Below are 15,434 nucleotides of genomic sequence, written 5' to 3'. Positions count from 1 at the left end.
CAGAGGACTTCGTCTTGACTATTAATTAAGGATGTAACTGTATCTCTAAACTTATTTAAGACTGCCCATGGATGTGCCTGATATTCACATTGTTTAGAATACACGGGGTGGTGGTTATAATCACATAGTATATGGTTGTACTTCATTTTTTCTTAAATAAAGGGTTAGTTAGATCAAGACTCAAGTTTCACTGACAATCTTAATGTTTTCAGTGTAAAATAATATATTAAAATAACTGCAGTGAGTCACAGAGCATATATCCTCCTAACAGTGAATTCTCAATAGATCCTTCAGATAAGCAACAGCTAACATCTTAGTATAAAAAACAAAAACAAAGTTGACTTCAACAGACTTGTGAAGGCTTCTAGTCATTTGGTAACTGTGATAAATTTCAACAAAATAACGTATTGGATATTCAACTAATGGGGTTCTTATACATCTGTCAGTTAAGACCGTCTTTCTAAAATTTTTCCAAAGATAAAATATTTTTAAATGAGAACTTAGATGATCTAGACACTAAAAATTTTAAAAGATCTTTTAAAATTCAAACAACGTGACTTCTATATTAAAAAAAAAAACCAGAACTATCATGGGACAACTAATCAATGTCATACAACCTTTTGTTATTTCTACTGAAGTGTTTTCATCATTTGAGACCTTGAATTTCCGTTAAGCAGTTCTGATAAAAATATACTGTTCTTTCTTTCCTTTGGATGTCATTATGTCTATTGTGAACAAATGTTCTCAAAGAGCAATTTTCAATGTATTTTCAACAGAGACAACTTAACCTGAAATAAGACTTGTACATATTCACTGCCTGATTCAGAAATAGTTACATTCCCTTTCCGTGGAATGTGAGTCTTCCACAAAGAAATTTAAGCCAAAGTTTCCCCAAACTGCAGTAAAAGAAATCTTTTATATACTTTCAAATACTGTGCCTTTTTATTTAAAACAGTGTAAACATAACAACTCAACACCACCAATAATTGGAAGAAGACTGGGTATGTGAACACTAATTTCCTTGGATGCCCCATGAAAGTGAGGGTAAATAAACAGACATCTTCAGGAGAGGTTTCAGTTCACCTTAGCAGTGGTAAAAATATTGCTTTATTCCAAATGAACATACAACACAATTTACTGTTCTTTGGGGGGCTTCTTGTGAACTGAATAGTCTGGGCTTTGTGGTTTCAACAATTTATTCTTCCCATATTAACTACAGAAGCCGATGCCTTGGTCCACAAGTAGTAGACTTGCTATAAAATAAATGGTAATGAGGATGATGAGAAAGCAAATAGTAACTGTCAATTTGTTAATTGCCTTGTGTAAATAATTTAAGTAGGTATGACTCAAAGCAAACACACATCCTCAATTAACTTGCCTTGTGATGCTAATCTCATTAATGAGCCAATAGTTATTCCTCTCAAAAGTACTCACATCAGAAAATGGTCTAGACATTGTCAAGAGTTTTAGAGGACCCCACCATGCAAGTGACCTTGATTTAAGAACTTACTGAACTTTATACGTAATGGAAAAATTTTAAGTGAACAGATCTAAGAGGGAATTTCTTTTCTAAATATTCTTAATAGATTCCCTGATGTCTCAGAACAATTTTTAGCAAGCTTAATACACACACACATGCACACATACACGCACAATGAACACATGTGCATACAGCATATGTGCTCGAGTGAGCAAGCCCACACACACACACTCACTCGCACACACACACGTGCACATGGGCACACACAAACTGCGAAAGGTTCCCCCAGAGCTTCTAAACAATCTCGAGGAAAAACATTTCTATTAGCATGATTTTAGTGACACGACGTTGTGATTTTTTTTGTCTCTTTTCTCTAATAAATTTATACCTCCCTCTGAAATTCTACGCTTTCAAATTTCAGAGGAAGATGGCACACAAGAATAGTTAAGATTGCCCCCTGATCACCCACTCTATCTCCTGTCCTCCTTCCTGTTCCAGAGTCTTTGTGCCATTCTTCGAAAATCAAATAGAAAACACTACATTTGTTGACATGACATAACCTGTGATGAGGCTATTGGGTGAATAGAAATTTAGGGCTTGGGATTGGCAAGCCAAAGGGCAAGGGCCACTTGCTCACTGGCGCATCCACCCTCCAGATACAGCTCTTGTCTTTGAAACCAGGTAACTGCCAGTGCTTTTTGACGAGGACACTGGCACTGTGGGACCAAGGTCTGGAATCGCCCACATCTTCTAAGAGCCAAAGAGGGCAGTGTTGGGACTAACTGAAATTGGATTCAGAATTCTACCCAAAAGCTTCAGTGGTAAGCTTTATCCCTCCTGAAACATTTCTTTCCCTTTAAAAAAATATTTTGTTAAAAAACACTATGATATGAGGGCGATAGACTATTTGGTTTCTTCTAAGTAGATGCTCTTAAATTAATGCATATAAATAATTTGTATTTAATTTCCTTTCTTTCCTGTTGAGCAAAGCATAGAATGCACAGATTCCTACATCTCGAGTCACTTGGTCAGTGCAGAGTCTCTTTGTATTTCATTTCTTAAGACAAATTGTGCCTCTCGTTCAGATTTGGCCGTGGGACTCAGGGGGAGAAAGGCTGTGTTTTCACTCGCACTGTCCTCGGTTTCTACGCTGGCCAGTTCGTAGTCTTCTGACCTCCTGGCATCAGTCAGAATTCGGATCTGCTCCTGGACAGTTTCTAGCAATATTTTCACTTCTTGTTGTTCTGCTATAAGACAATCGCTGACTGGAATACTCACATTGACAACGTCAGCAGAGTAGGTGTTTTTGCACCATTTGATGCTTTTGACTTCAGAAATCCCTGGCATTTGCATGCAGGTTTCCTCTAGCCCCACTGAAGGGATGATGGGCACAGAACTGGCCCTTGTGGATGAATATCCCACCAGGTCCTTTTGCTCCAAGCTATTAAAATAGGGGTTTGTCTCTCGTGAAGGCAGTTGCATATTTATTGATGCATTTTGTTGGGTTTTTAAACCATTCGATGAATACCTGAAAAAGAAACAAAGTGTTACAAATGCTTTCTGCTGTGTTTTGTTAGAGCAATACTCAATCCACAAAGCACTTTCCACATGCATCATCTCACTGAATTCTCACAGCAACCCCATGAGACGGATACTATGTTCCCAGTTAAACAAATAAGTAAACTGAAGCTCAGATAGGTGAAGTGACTTGCCCAAGGTCACACAGAAAATAAGTGACAGACTGAGACTCAAACCCAGATCTTCTTACTTTAAGTCCAGGGGTCTTTCAACACACCACAGCTGTATAGGCAGGTGGGATATAGTCTTCCTGACCTCTATCCTAGAATACAAAGTAAATGGGGGTTGAGCAGGTAAGTGTGGCCCTTCCATAGTGACGCACAGGAAACCCATAATGGCATTACTCCACTCCATCAACTCAACCACCCTCTCAGCCCTGGGTTAGTCCAGTAGACTCGTGGCCAACCTAGTTGAAACCTGATATTAAGCATCAGGGTCCTACACTCCTGAGATTTTGCTTATCGCTGATTTTAGGGAATCCAGATCCAATTCCCACTAGCACTCTGCTCTACAGAACTCTCTCTGCAGATTGCTGAGCCTCAAGATGGGGATGGCAGGTACCCAATTCCTTTGCCTGCCCAGGAATGAAGATGAAGTGGGTTCCACAGGGTGTCTATCAGTCCAGCGGCTTTCTACAGACAGTTCTTGAAGCCAGGAAAGCTAGGCTGCATCGGTGCATGGCAAGGGCTTGTCAAGAACACCAGTGTGCCATGCACGTAAGGTCAGAATGCCACCACCTGGCCAGTCTCCTCCTTGCCTGAGAGGGCTAATAAATCTTCCTCTGAGCTTTCCCATGACAGAAAGTGAGACAAATATACAGTAGGTTCATAGAAAGGGGTTTTTGAAACTTGAGCAGTAGTTTTTAAATTCCATTTTCTGTTATTTTTCCTTTATTTAAACATTAGTATTTCCACACAATTTAAACATATTAACCCACCACTTAATGAATCTCATTTCCTTGACTTACATTATAACGTAACTAAAAATTGTGTTTATACAGGTAGATAGCAATTGCGATGAAGTGTGTTGCATACTAAATAGAAGTCTGTATTGGAAGGATATGATGGAAACATCTCAGAGGTCTGTCTTTCCACCAGACAGTGATCAAAGATAAGGAAGAGACTTAGGTCTTTGTAGTTCTATCCACTCTTACTGTGCCTGATACAGAGTTGGCAATCGATAAACTGATTGAATGAACCCATGAACATAAAAACACATCTTCAAGGTAAATGCTCCCTTTATATCCCAATATTCATTTTTAAACATAACAACAGCTAACATCTGTATAGTGCTTTTAGAAATCATTTTAACCTCCAATTACCTTATTTTATTTTTTAAAGACCTTGCAGTTTATTTATTATTATTACTGTGTAATGGAGGAGTAAACTAGCCTGAGAAGCACCCAAATGACTTGCCCCAAATTATACATTTAGTAAGCGGCAGAGGAAGAATTTAAACCCAAGTGACAGTATTCTAGTTACTATCAAAGTCAGAGGCTGCTAATAAATGGATACCCTAAGGTGAACCGGAACACCTCTTTGGGGATATATAATCTTTACTCAAACAAACTGTACAGCCATGTATTTGGGAATTCCCTGGGGGATCTTACTCCTTTCACTTTAGTGTTATATGGCTGAAAATCTGAGCCTATAGGTTTTGATCGATGAATTAATTTCAATAAGAAGAAAGGGGACAAATTTCAGGCTCTTGTGTTTTGTCCTCAGCACTATCTTGTTAGCCTCATTAGTGTGTATGAAGATATAGCAAGTTTGCTCCCCAGATCAGGTGGAACAGAGCCAAGAAATATGGCTCAAGTAAAATCATATTTCACATGCATATAATCAGGGTGTATCAGCAGGTGGAATCTAATAATTTGAAATGTGATGGTGACAGGTACAAATTCTTGCACCAGGATCTAAACATTATTCGTAAAAATGTTGGATAAAGGGGTAAGTATCTTAGGGGATATTTTTAAATGGTAAATTCAACAAGACAACAACATAGCGTGGCTAAGACATTATCAAAGGCAATTCATACCAAAGTTGGAGCATTCCTCTAATATGCCTGAGTGCGGAAAATTAAGAGCTTAGATGAGAAAGAGGAATTGCAGTTGATGATTATTGTGTCACTTCCCAAGCCTGGTATTTAACACATGGTTGGCAATAACTGAAATCTAAAATGTTACCATAACATAAAGATGGGCTCTAGACAATGAGAATTCTCCAGTATGTGATTTTGCTTTGAATCAAACATGATTTCAAGTCCCAACACCATTACAGGTTCTGGAATATCAGACAAATGGCAGCCTCCCTTTAGATTTCCCATCAATTAAAACGATCAGCTAGTAATACTTACTTGATTACTCTCTGGGGAGAGGGATTTCTCTGAGGACTAACTGAAATAATCCCTCTGTGCTGTTCTACCAGAAGCACAGTGGTATCCTCACTTCCTCCCTAGAGTTGCTGTGAGTGTCCCAGAACTGGTATTCCAGTGGAAGCTTAAGTGGGCGCTAAATTTCTAGATGTGATTTAGAGTTAAAAGACGTTCAAAGTTCTTTAACCATTGAGAGTCAATGACTCTTTCACAAGTTGGAGCCATGAGCTTGTCATTCCAGTTTGGATTGCCTTTCCTCTCATCCCTCAACAAAGAAATCACAAATGCATTTTGTCTATAACTATGTGAGTCAAAGCATCCTTTTAAAAAAAGAAAGATTCCAACAATTAGTCACTTTGGTTTGGTTCCCAGTAATTCACAGGTCAGGCGAAGGAGTGTGTGTTTCCCTAGGGGACTCCAAGACTCAGTTCCTGGAGCATATGGAATGGCTGGACTAAATTGCAGGAATCCACTTTCCCCCTGGAGCCATACAATTAAATATTCTGTTTGCAAACCATCAGCCATGAATGTGATTTTCTTCACATCCCTTTTCTGATTTAGTTGTTTGCATAGTCAGAAATGCCAGTATTCAATGTCAGCTCTTTTACATGGGACAGTGTATGTCCTCACGGGGTAGCCTTTTAAACTCTACTATCCTTAGTGTATTCATCTATAAAATTTCTAAATAGCTGAAGTGAAATATATTGTTATTAGCTGGGTGTGGTAGGTACTCAGTATATTTTGCATCCCTTCTACTTTTAAGATGTGAATCTAACTTTTGTGATTCCATTTCTTTCTGTGTAGCATATGAACACACTGTTATGGTTTGATGTGTCTGACATAAGCCAGATCAAAGCTCTGTGAGCCATTACCCTGGTTGTCACTGACCAGAGTTCTGATCGGGGAAAGGTTCCTCAAGAATCTCCTCTCTACCTCTCTCCTTCTCCAGACTACATGAAGATAGGTGCTGGGTTCAAGCTGGGCTGAAGTTCATGCCAAGAAGAGAAGCGCCATACCCTGGGAGCCTAAGTGCAGCAGACAGCGCCCACATGCTTGGTAAACAAGGAGCAGATGGCTGATGCCTCTTGCAAATTCATTCCCTCCCCCTCCAGGCTAGGGCCAGATTTGAAGAGGGCCTTTAGCTGTGAAATTCTATTACCAATCCCATTTCCAGTCCAGAGAGACAGTTAGTCCCCCGGGAGTGGAAAATAGCTGTTTTCAAAAACTGAGAATGAGATTGCTCCCTGAGATTCATTGTGCTGAGCACACAGAGACTTATGCTTAGAGTCACCATTTATCAACATCGGGTGCATATCACACACAGGGAAATACCTGTGGCAAGCCAGCTGGAGTGAATATTCCCAACCCAATGGTGACTGAGCCAAAACAAATCCACTACCATGCAGACAATACGTGTGAGCATCCCAGGAGGGGATTGCATTGCCTAAACATCCAACGAGATCTCTGAGCCCCCAAAATATGTATGTATGTATGGCCTGAGCCTGCCACAGGCTCAGAGCATCCTTGCAGCCAGAACACATGGAATGATAGCTGTCACAGTGCCTCCACAGAAGGAAGGCCACCACGGCTGGGTGTTCTGTGCACTCACAAAATCTCTGAAGCTGATTTTCCCTCACTATTCATTCTCCTCCTAACATTCACCCTGAGAATTTTATACATTTATATATAGAACAGAGAGAGAGAGAAAGAAAGAAACGAAGAGAGAGTGTGTGTCATACTCCTAAGAGGCATCATTAGTGATTTATAAAGAAAAGTCAGTATGAAACATGATTAGTTATATTTTAGGCTAAATGCAAGTCCCTTTTCCAGAGATAAGGCCAAGAGAAATGCAAACTGCTTCTTGACTTGAATTACACATTTTGGACAACTTGGCTGTTATGGTGAATTTGCAACTGTCACCCTAAATCTGTACTAAATGCCTTTTACAGTCCATTTGGAATTGCTTCAAAATTACAAAACCTAGCCACAGGCCATTTATTTCCTATCTTTTGGTCTTTCTAAAGAAATCTGTTGCTGAGCTTTGTTAAACAGGGCACGGTTCCATGTATCTCATGCCCAGCAAAGAGAGAGGTAAGGCTCCGTGCTAGACCTCCCATCTGTTTTGGTCTTTAGCCTGATATAGACAGTATGGAAAAATCATTCAGGCCAAAGCAGCATAGAATCCTGGCTTGGTGCATTCAGAGAGAGAAAAACTAGAGCAACAAGAACCTGGCTTGAGTGAGGAAACTGATTTCTGAAATTTCTGGAGTAAATCCTATTTGTGTTGCTTTTGAAATTAATGATAACATTATGATAATTACTGTGATAAAAAAAAATACCAGTACTACTTCTCTGCTTATTTTGTGGCAGGTAAAAGCTCTTTATACATACAACTTTGTAAAATCTACCCAATAGTCCACGGAGGGCTGGTATTACTTTACTCAATTTATAGATGAGAAAACTTAAGCTCATGATAAAATTTTCTCAAACTTACATGAGTAGTAACGGGCAGAAATAGGACTTGAACTCCCGGTTAAAGTAAGTTTAAGTACAGGCTGCCATGTTTGGTTGGGCAGCTTATGCCAACCATGTGAACGATGGCTAGAGTTCATTATGAGCTCTATTCACCACGCTTGGAGCCCTGTAAGGGTCTTTGCCCACCAGAAGAAGGGACGGCTTTTGCACTGTAAGGAGCAGCAGCTGTGGTTGTCATGCCCACCCTTCCACCCCTGTACTGTAACATTATTCTCTCAGCTTTGACCTAAATTCCACACTCAAGCTCAGTGGATGCAGACACTGTGTGTGCTATAGGTTATTGCTTAGGATATTATCCAAAATACTAATTAGAGAATTAAGTCATTTCATTTTTCTAACCTACAGGTAAAGGAACACTTTAGTCCTCCTAAGAAACATGTATTATTATTATTATTTTCAAATCAATGACAAATTCCCAGTTGTTTTAGCAATGATGTAATAACATATTACCTAGATATCTATAATACATTTACTTTATTCCTGGTGTTATATTTCTTTTCACTATGATGTTTCCCTGGTACCTATATCCATTGTACCTATTCTTTTAATGTTCATTCACCTTTTGTGGAATAAAGATGGTAGTAAGCACAAATAACCAATTAATAAGGAAATCAATGAATAAAACCCACAAAACTTTACAACTTAATTTAAAGCTATGGCATTAAAGACACCCTCCCCAAATTCCATTGCTTTTAAGACCTACCCTTGGCAAGGTATCATATCTTGGTCTGGGATCCTTGATTCTTCAAGTTGCTGATATGCTGGTCCCACAATTCCACCCAGTCTACTCCGGGGCGAGGGGGGTGTCCTCCTGAAGGCATTCCTGTGGAGCATTCCACTCCTTTGCCCTGGGCTGCAGCAAGAGGAGAGACTCCTGCTGGGGTGGGGGGAAAAAAAGAGAGATCATAGCAATAGCCTCATGGGTGGCTGCCCAAACTTCACAACACTGCATTAGCAACTCAGATTCTCAAAGCTTAGGCCAAGGGCCAGCCACGGATGTAGTATATGTGTCAGGAGTGCAGCAGGAGTTACCCAATCCGCTTTACTCTTGGAGACACTGAGACAAAGAGAAGTTCCTGTGTTTCTGGCTTTCCAGTTTAGAGCACAACTGATGAAAATAATCGCAGGTTTCCAGAGATAAGGGGTGTGCTGAAGGAATTCTCACGCTCCTGATTCCCATCCACCTGGATTACTCAAGCCGCAGTAGCTGTCTCTAAACAGCCTTCTTATTAGACACTGACAAGAAAGAAACACAGAATCCCAGAAGGGATTTCTGGAGAAATTTTCACTTGTTGGTGATAGAATAAACAAACCCTATTTTAATTGGCATCCTCTCCTTAACATATGTGTTAAATTCCCAGTTCACTGCCTCAGATTTTCATCAATCTTGAGAAACTATTTTTTCTTTTGAGTTTGCTTTTGATAAACATCTGATTATATATTTTATTTGACTCATACTTCCAAATTCTCAAATCTTCATGTGTTTATAGATGCCATCAAGGGCAGAAGACATGAGTGGGTTTTATCACAATCCTTAACAAAGTGAGAACTCCTACATAGGTTATATACAAAAGAAGAAGTAGGTGCTGTTAAAATTCATTGCTAACTTGACTCATTTCATACTCCACATCCATTCTCTTCTCTGCCCAACTGAATTTACCCTCCTGCAGATTGGTGAGGAGAACTTTGTTCATGTGTAGACATTCCGTGAGATGCTGGATTATGTGGTCAAATTGGTTCTGCGGTGCTCAGATAATAAGTAAACTGTGAATTTTGTGTCACATTCTCATTTAACTTTGAAAATATATGTACAAGACTGTAGAAAAAGATTTAAAAAATCTTCCAAATTTCAATAAATCTTTTAAGTTCTCCCAAAGGCATTTTACCCATATCAGTGTATTTAGAGTTCTGTCACTTTTCTCTCATTAATATTTAAGTTATATCTACTTAATAAATACAAAACAAAATGTTGTAAATATTATTAAAGGTCAGAGTTTGAGAATGTGACATTTGAGGGCTAGTGGCCACTCTCCTGGCTTTGGCAATGTGACTGATCAAACTTTTATGTTCCTCGGGTCAAAATCAACTTCCTGAATTTGTACAAACATGGGATCATGTCTGGCAACATTATTACACCCTCATTCATTATCACGATACTTCTTGCATGACTTGTCCCAAAATGCCTAACAACAGGCACGTCTAGTTAGGTCGCTAAGTCCACAAGTATAAGGAGCTAATTTGTTTCCCTTTCTTCCTACTTCTGTCTACCATCCAGCGGCAATGGTGCAGTCCGCAGGGTATGGAGACTTGGGCGCAGAGTTCGGTGTACCTGGGTGTAAGTCTCAGATCTGTACGGTGCCAGAAGCATGATACTGGGGGAGGTACTTAAACCGGTCAGAGTCCCGAAGGGAGACAGATGACATTTTACACTGTGTCATTTGAGGAGATTCTACTGTTTACAAAGGTGTGTTCAGTGTTTGAGAGGAAAAAGAAGAGGGACACTATTGTACTTCAGGGTTGGTAACAGGAAGCTGTTGTTATCCCTCTGACTGAAAGGACAAAGAGAGGGAGCAGCTACCAGAATGGAGAGAAGGCAAGTTGTAAGAAGGCCACCTGGTAGGCTCTGTGGCCCTGAGAAGAGGGACTCAACTGAGGCACCAAGCAGGGAGGGAGGGGGCAGTGCCATGACCTCACTCTCCTCCTGCCCTCCCAGCTCTTGTCTGTTCCTCATATGAACCAACAGAAACCAGAGGCCAGGGGAGTCTGCAGCCCTCCTGTTGCACAGGGCAGGGCAAGAAAGGTATAGAGTAGATGACAGGGCAGGAGGGGACTGGCAAAAGAAAATAGAGTGTTTATAGGATTGCTATAGAAGTTAAAAGAGAGAAATAAGCAAAATGTTGAGCATGGAGTCTAGCACATAGTAGGTGCTCAACATCATGAGTTCACCTACTTCTTCTGCCATAGCTGACACTTCAAAGGATGATCCTAACCACTGGACTTACTTCACTGTTAAAAACAACAACAACAAAAACCAAACAAAACCGTCCCTCACATATGTGCTTTTAATAAGTGAGCTATATTGCCAAAATATAATGCAGTAAATAGGACGTGCCATGATAGATTTATTTTTTAAACAGATGGAGGATTTTTTTAAAACTAAACCTTAGAAATAATGACTTTGAATTAATAGCTTTGTTTCATAATTGAGTTATCCAAATGAGTCATATTTGCAGTGTACACAAAGAAATTAATTATTCAGAGCTCACTAAACTGTCACAACAATGAAGTCTATCAGCATGAACAAGTGACCTGTCTTAAAAACCAGTTGTATACCTACTGATCAATCAACTATTCAAGCCTTCTAACCCAGTGGCATTCAAGAAGTTATGGTGCAGTTTGCAGGATATATAAATCAGTGCCTTGGTTATCAATCATGAAAACGTTTAAGTCTATTGCATGTTTTACAAAACAAAAGCTATAATATATTAAACTATAATTTACAAAGTTCTGAAAGCACTTTATAAGTCAACTTTTGACTATGTACCAGGACACAGTGCATGCCAACACATACTGTAATGTCTTTGAACCAAAAAAAAAGGAAGGTCTCTTAAAGACAACCTTGGCCGGGCGCGGTGGCTCACGCCTGTAATCCTAGCACTCTGGGAGGCCGAGGTCGCTCAAGGTCAGGAGTTCGAGACCAGCCTGAGTGAGACCCCGTCTCTACTAAAAATAGAAAGACATTATATGGACAACTAAAAATCTATATAGAAAAAATTAGCCGGGCATGGTGGCGCATGCCTGTAGTCCCAGCTACTCGGGAGGCTGAGGCAGTAGGATCGCTTGAGCCGAGGAGTCTGAGGTTGCTGTGAGCTAAGCTGACGCCACGGCACTCACTCTAGCCTGGGCAACAAAGTGAGACTCTGTCTCAACAAAAAAAAAAAAAATAAAAAAAAAAAAAAATAAAAAAATAAAGACAACCTTATTTAATTTGTGAGTAGCTCCTAGAAACCATAGGAGAAGCCAAGTTTAGGAGAGGAGGAAGTATATAAACAAACAGACAAGAACTTGGAATAGAGGTATTGCAGCTCAAACATATTAGAAGTCATAATTTTTTTAAAATGTCAACTTTAAAACATTTACAGGATAATATAGTTAATACAATACTAGAGCAATATTATATTGAATTATTTCACTTAACAAGGTGGAATGCTACTTCAACACGTGTTATAATGAGCAGCAGGAAAATACTGTTTTGGAGAAAATATGTGTCTTCTAAAAGGCTGGTAATTTTGGACTTATTTCCCTAATTAAGACAATTTCCACTAGGTCCAGAGAAATGACATGTTCTGTAAAAATTCCATAAATGCAACAATTGATACAAACCAAACCTTGCACTAAACAGCTAAAGCAATTATCCAAGAGCCAAACATATTTTAATCCCAAGTTGAAGGTTTTTAAACCATTTTTTTTAATTGGCAAACCCTTGCTATCTTAGTCTCTACTCATGTAGAATAAGAACAAAAATCACCATCAAGTGCTAAGGATTGGTGTCAAGAGTGGCCAAAAATCTCAAGGAAAATGTGGCCAGGAACAATAAAATCCTTTCCCTGTGACTCATTAAGAGGCAAAGGAGAAAGTAGTTTTCTTTCATAATGTATGTTTTGGCACAGTGGTATGCAAAGTGTTGCCCAGTATGTGAAAACAAACGGTCAATAACATTTATCTTTCACTCCTGGGAGTGACAGTTATTATTTACCTTTTACTTTTGAAAATATTAATTTTTTATATTTTTTCAAATTTTAAAATACTGTACTTCTCACTAAGAAAAGGAAGTTTAAATCTCTTGACAATTTCCACAAAGATTCAGGATATATATTTGGACACACATAGACATATCATCTCTTCTAGCATTAGTCCTAAACTTCACCATTTGGTTTAGAAAAAATTCCTTCAATATTTGGAGTCCCTCATTCCTCAAATATTAAACACAAAAGTGTGGACTAGAAGATGCTGAAGGACATGTTCAGCTTTAGAAGGCTATGAAATGTATCAAATAACTTTATTTTTTTGGCTTTCTTTCCAAAAAAGCCTATTTATGGGGCTAGCTTAGAAGAAAGTACAACTCCATTGGTAACAGATGATCTTACAGACCCAAGGAGATTTGCAGGCTTCTTCCTCCTGGAAAGTTTTTTTTTTTTTTTTTTCCCCATAAGAACCATGTTGGAAGACCTGGAGCCCATCACGTCAAGTACCTACGGAAGCCATTCACTTTGCATACTGGAAAAAGCAAGCTAGAAAAAAATATTTTTAATGGTTTTTCAGAATGCAATCATCTCTTTCACTGGTTTGTGTCTGTGGCTTTGATGGGTATTGTTAAGAGTTCCGGCAGGCTCTCGGGGGAGCAGTGCTGCCTGCTGGGGAAGCTGGTTGTCTTTGGTTTACCTGATGTGAGCTGCTTGAGTATCTGCTCCATGGAGAACTACAGGATAAGCAAGAGCAATCATCTCTCCCGAGTTGTGCTGCTGTTCCTCGGCATGGGCTGTCCAGCATACACACAGTGTGACCGCGCCCCTCCCACCATGATTAGCTACCTGTACCTGTGGTGTTTGACAGATTGGCTTCCTCTGTCAGGAGAAGGGACCTCAGGGAATGACTGGGGGCCGACAAAACTTGACTCCATCATTTTCTCCAATGCAGTCACAGGATGCCTTTCCGCCTTTGAATACTGTGGGAAATCACATGCACAGAGTTGAGCTGGAGGGTGTTAGGAGAGGAGGGCCTGTAATACCACAGCGAGGCACTGAGAAGTTGCTGGAATGCCAGCTTCTGCTGGGCACCCGATCAGAAGGGTGGGAGAGACATCATTTGCAGCCCACTTCTCTCACACTGGGTATCCCCCACCCCCTCCAGTCTTCTCTGTCATTAGATAAGGTCCATTCAAAAGGGCTCTTCCCTTCAGAATCCAGTCTGTCTTCTCGCTCCAGTCTACACCCACGGCACACTGTGCCTGACCACCAAAAAGCACTTTCAAGTATGCTACATTCGATGTACATTTTCTTAAAAAAAAGTTGAATTAGTATCTAGGTTACTAATAATAGGGTTTCAATAGATATTGGTTGAATGAACCTCATAATATTCTGAGAATTATAGAGGACATCGATTCAGAATATCTGCCCACCACGCTCCACTGCTTCTCCCTTTCAGCCTCACAGGTAATTACCATGTCTAACAGGAGAAATTTGTGAGCATTTCACTCTTTATAGTTCCTAAACCTCCGTTTCATCTTTGACTATAATATTTAATACCTCATAGGGCACAGAAGCCTTAGAAAGCTTATAGAGCTGACACCTTAAGAAAAAACTTTGCCCAAAAGGAAATATCACATGGTTTTCAAGAGCCAGCACGTTGTCAAGTTTAACACTCCCTGGATAGCTGGCACTTGAACAGGCATCTAGCAACTGCAGGTGAAGACTTTCTTCATAAATGGCATTTTTGGAATACGAACCAAACTAAAAGAGATTTTGGAATTGGGATATTCAATATCCAGTGTTTTATCAAGCTACACATTTTAAGTGTTATCCTGAGCAACTGCAAAACTATACAATTCAGTAGACTTCTTTTCACTCCAAAAAAAAAAAGAAAGAAAGAAGGAAAGTAAAAATCAAGTTAATCAACCTTTTAAAATCTCAAATCTATATGATGGGATAATAATATTAATATCTCTCTTATAGTATTGTTAAAAAAATTAATGAGGCAATACTTAATGCACCCAAATCAGGTAAAAGGAAGATAAAAAACAAGGACTATTACACTTTAAGATGTTTAAAGATTCTAAAGATGACTTCTGAAATAAGAACTAAGAAAAGTGTTATAGGCAGAAGAAAAATGAATCTAAGAGGAAGGAGCAGGATATATTTTATTACAAACTTTTTATAAAAATGTAGGCTTTAGAATTAACACTTGAAAGTAAAGTCCAAAGAATTTCAACATGGCTGGAAGTTAGAGATAAGAAGAAAGAACAGAACAGAGAAGCATGATCTTTCATTTCTTTTTTTAATCCTGGCTGTAGTTGTTGAGAATTAGGATAGGCTAAAATATGAATAATTTTTATATTAATTTTGATTAATTTTGAACACTGATGAACAAAATATATATATGTGTGTGTGTGTGTGTGTATGTGCTAAAAATTAGCACTAGAATGTAAGAGATAAAGAAATACAAAATATAAAAACCATGAATGAGAAAAAACATTATTAATAAAACAAAATTAATAAAGGGAGTTGTACCAAGAAAGCATGGCAAATTGGAAATATATATGGCAGGGATAAGTGTGAAACCATTAGTGATGACAATAACTGTGAATGGTTATATTTTAATATTAAAAGACAGAAATTCACATATTAACTTTAAAAATCTACTCATCTATTATCTGAAAGAGCTCATTTTAAAACAACAGAGAAAAAGATCA

The 15,434-nt window shown here is 39.0% G+C and overlaps 1 protein-coding gene across 5 annotated transcripts in view; it reads right to left on the bottom strand.

The window, feature by feature from the left end:
* Positions 1-919: 919 nt before the first annotated feature.
* NRG3 (neuregulin 3) overlaps positions 920-15,434 on the bottom strand; it is a 1,030,680-nt gene continuing 1,016,165 nt past the window's right edge. The window contains exons 7-10 of one of the 5 annotated variants that reach the window (XM_069460365.1): positions 13,564-13,691; positions 8,670-8,840; positions 3,249-3,320; positions 923-3,008 (exon numbers count right to left, since the gene is read on the bottom strand). In XM_069460365.1, coding sequence (XP_069316466.1) covers positions 2,501-3,008; positions 3,249-3,320; positions 8,670-8,840; positions 13,564-13,691 — 879 coding nt within the window. In that variant the 3' untranslated portion in view covers positions 923-2,500. Of the gene's footprint in view, positions 3,009-3,248; positions 3,321-8,669; positions 8,844-13,563; positions 13,692-15,434 lie in introns of all 5 variants that reach the window. The other 4 variants (XM_069460369.1, XM_069460367.1, XM_069460368.1 and 1 more) reach the window with 4 other exon arrangements.

This window comes from Eulemur rufifrons, chromosome 28 (genome assembly GCF_041146395.1).
Source record: "Eulemur rufifrons isolate Redbay chromosome 28, OSU_ERuf_1, whole genome shotgun sequence".
NCBI classification, from domain to species: domain Eukaryota; kingdom Metazoa; phylum Chordata; class Mammalia; order Primates; family Lemuridae; genus Eulemur; species Eulemur rufifrons.
Note: the sequence above shows the minus strand (reverse complement) of the source record. Positions and strands in the feature narration are given on the sequence as shown.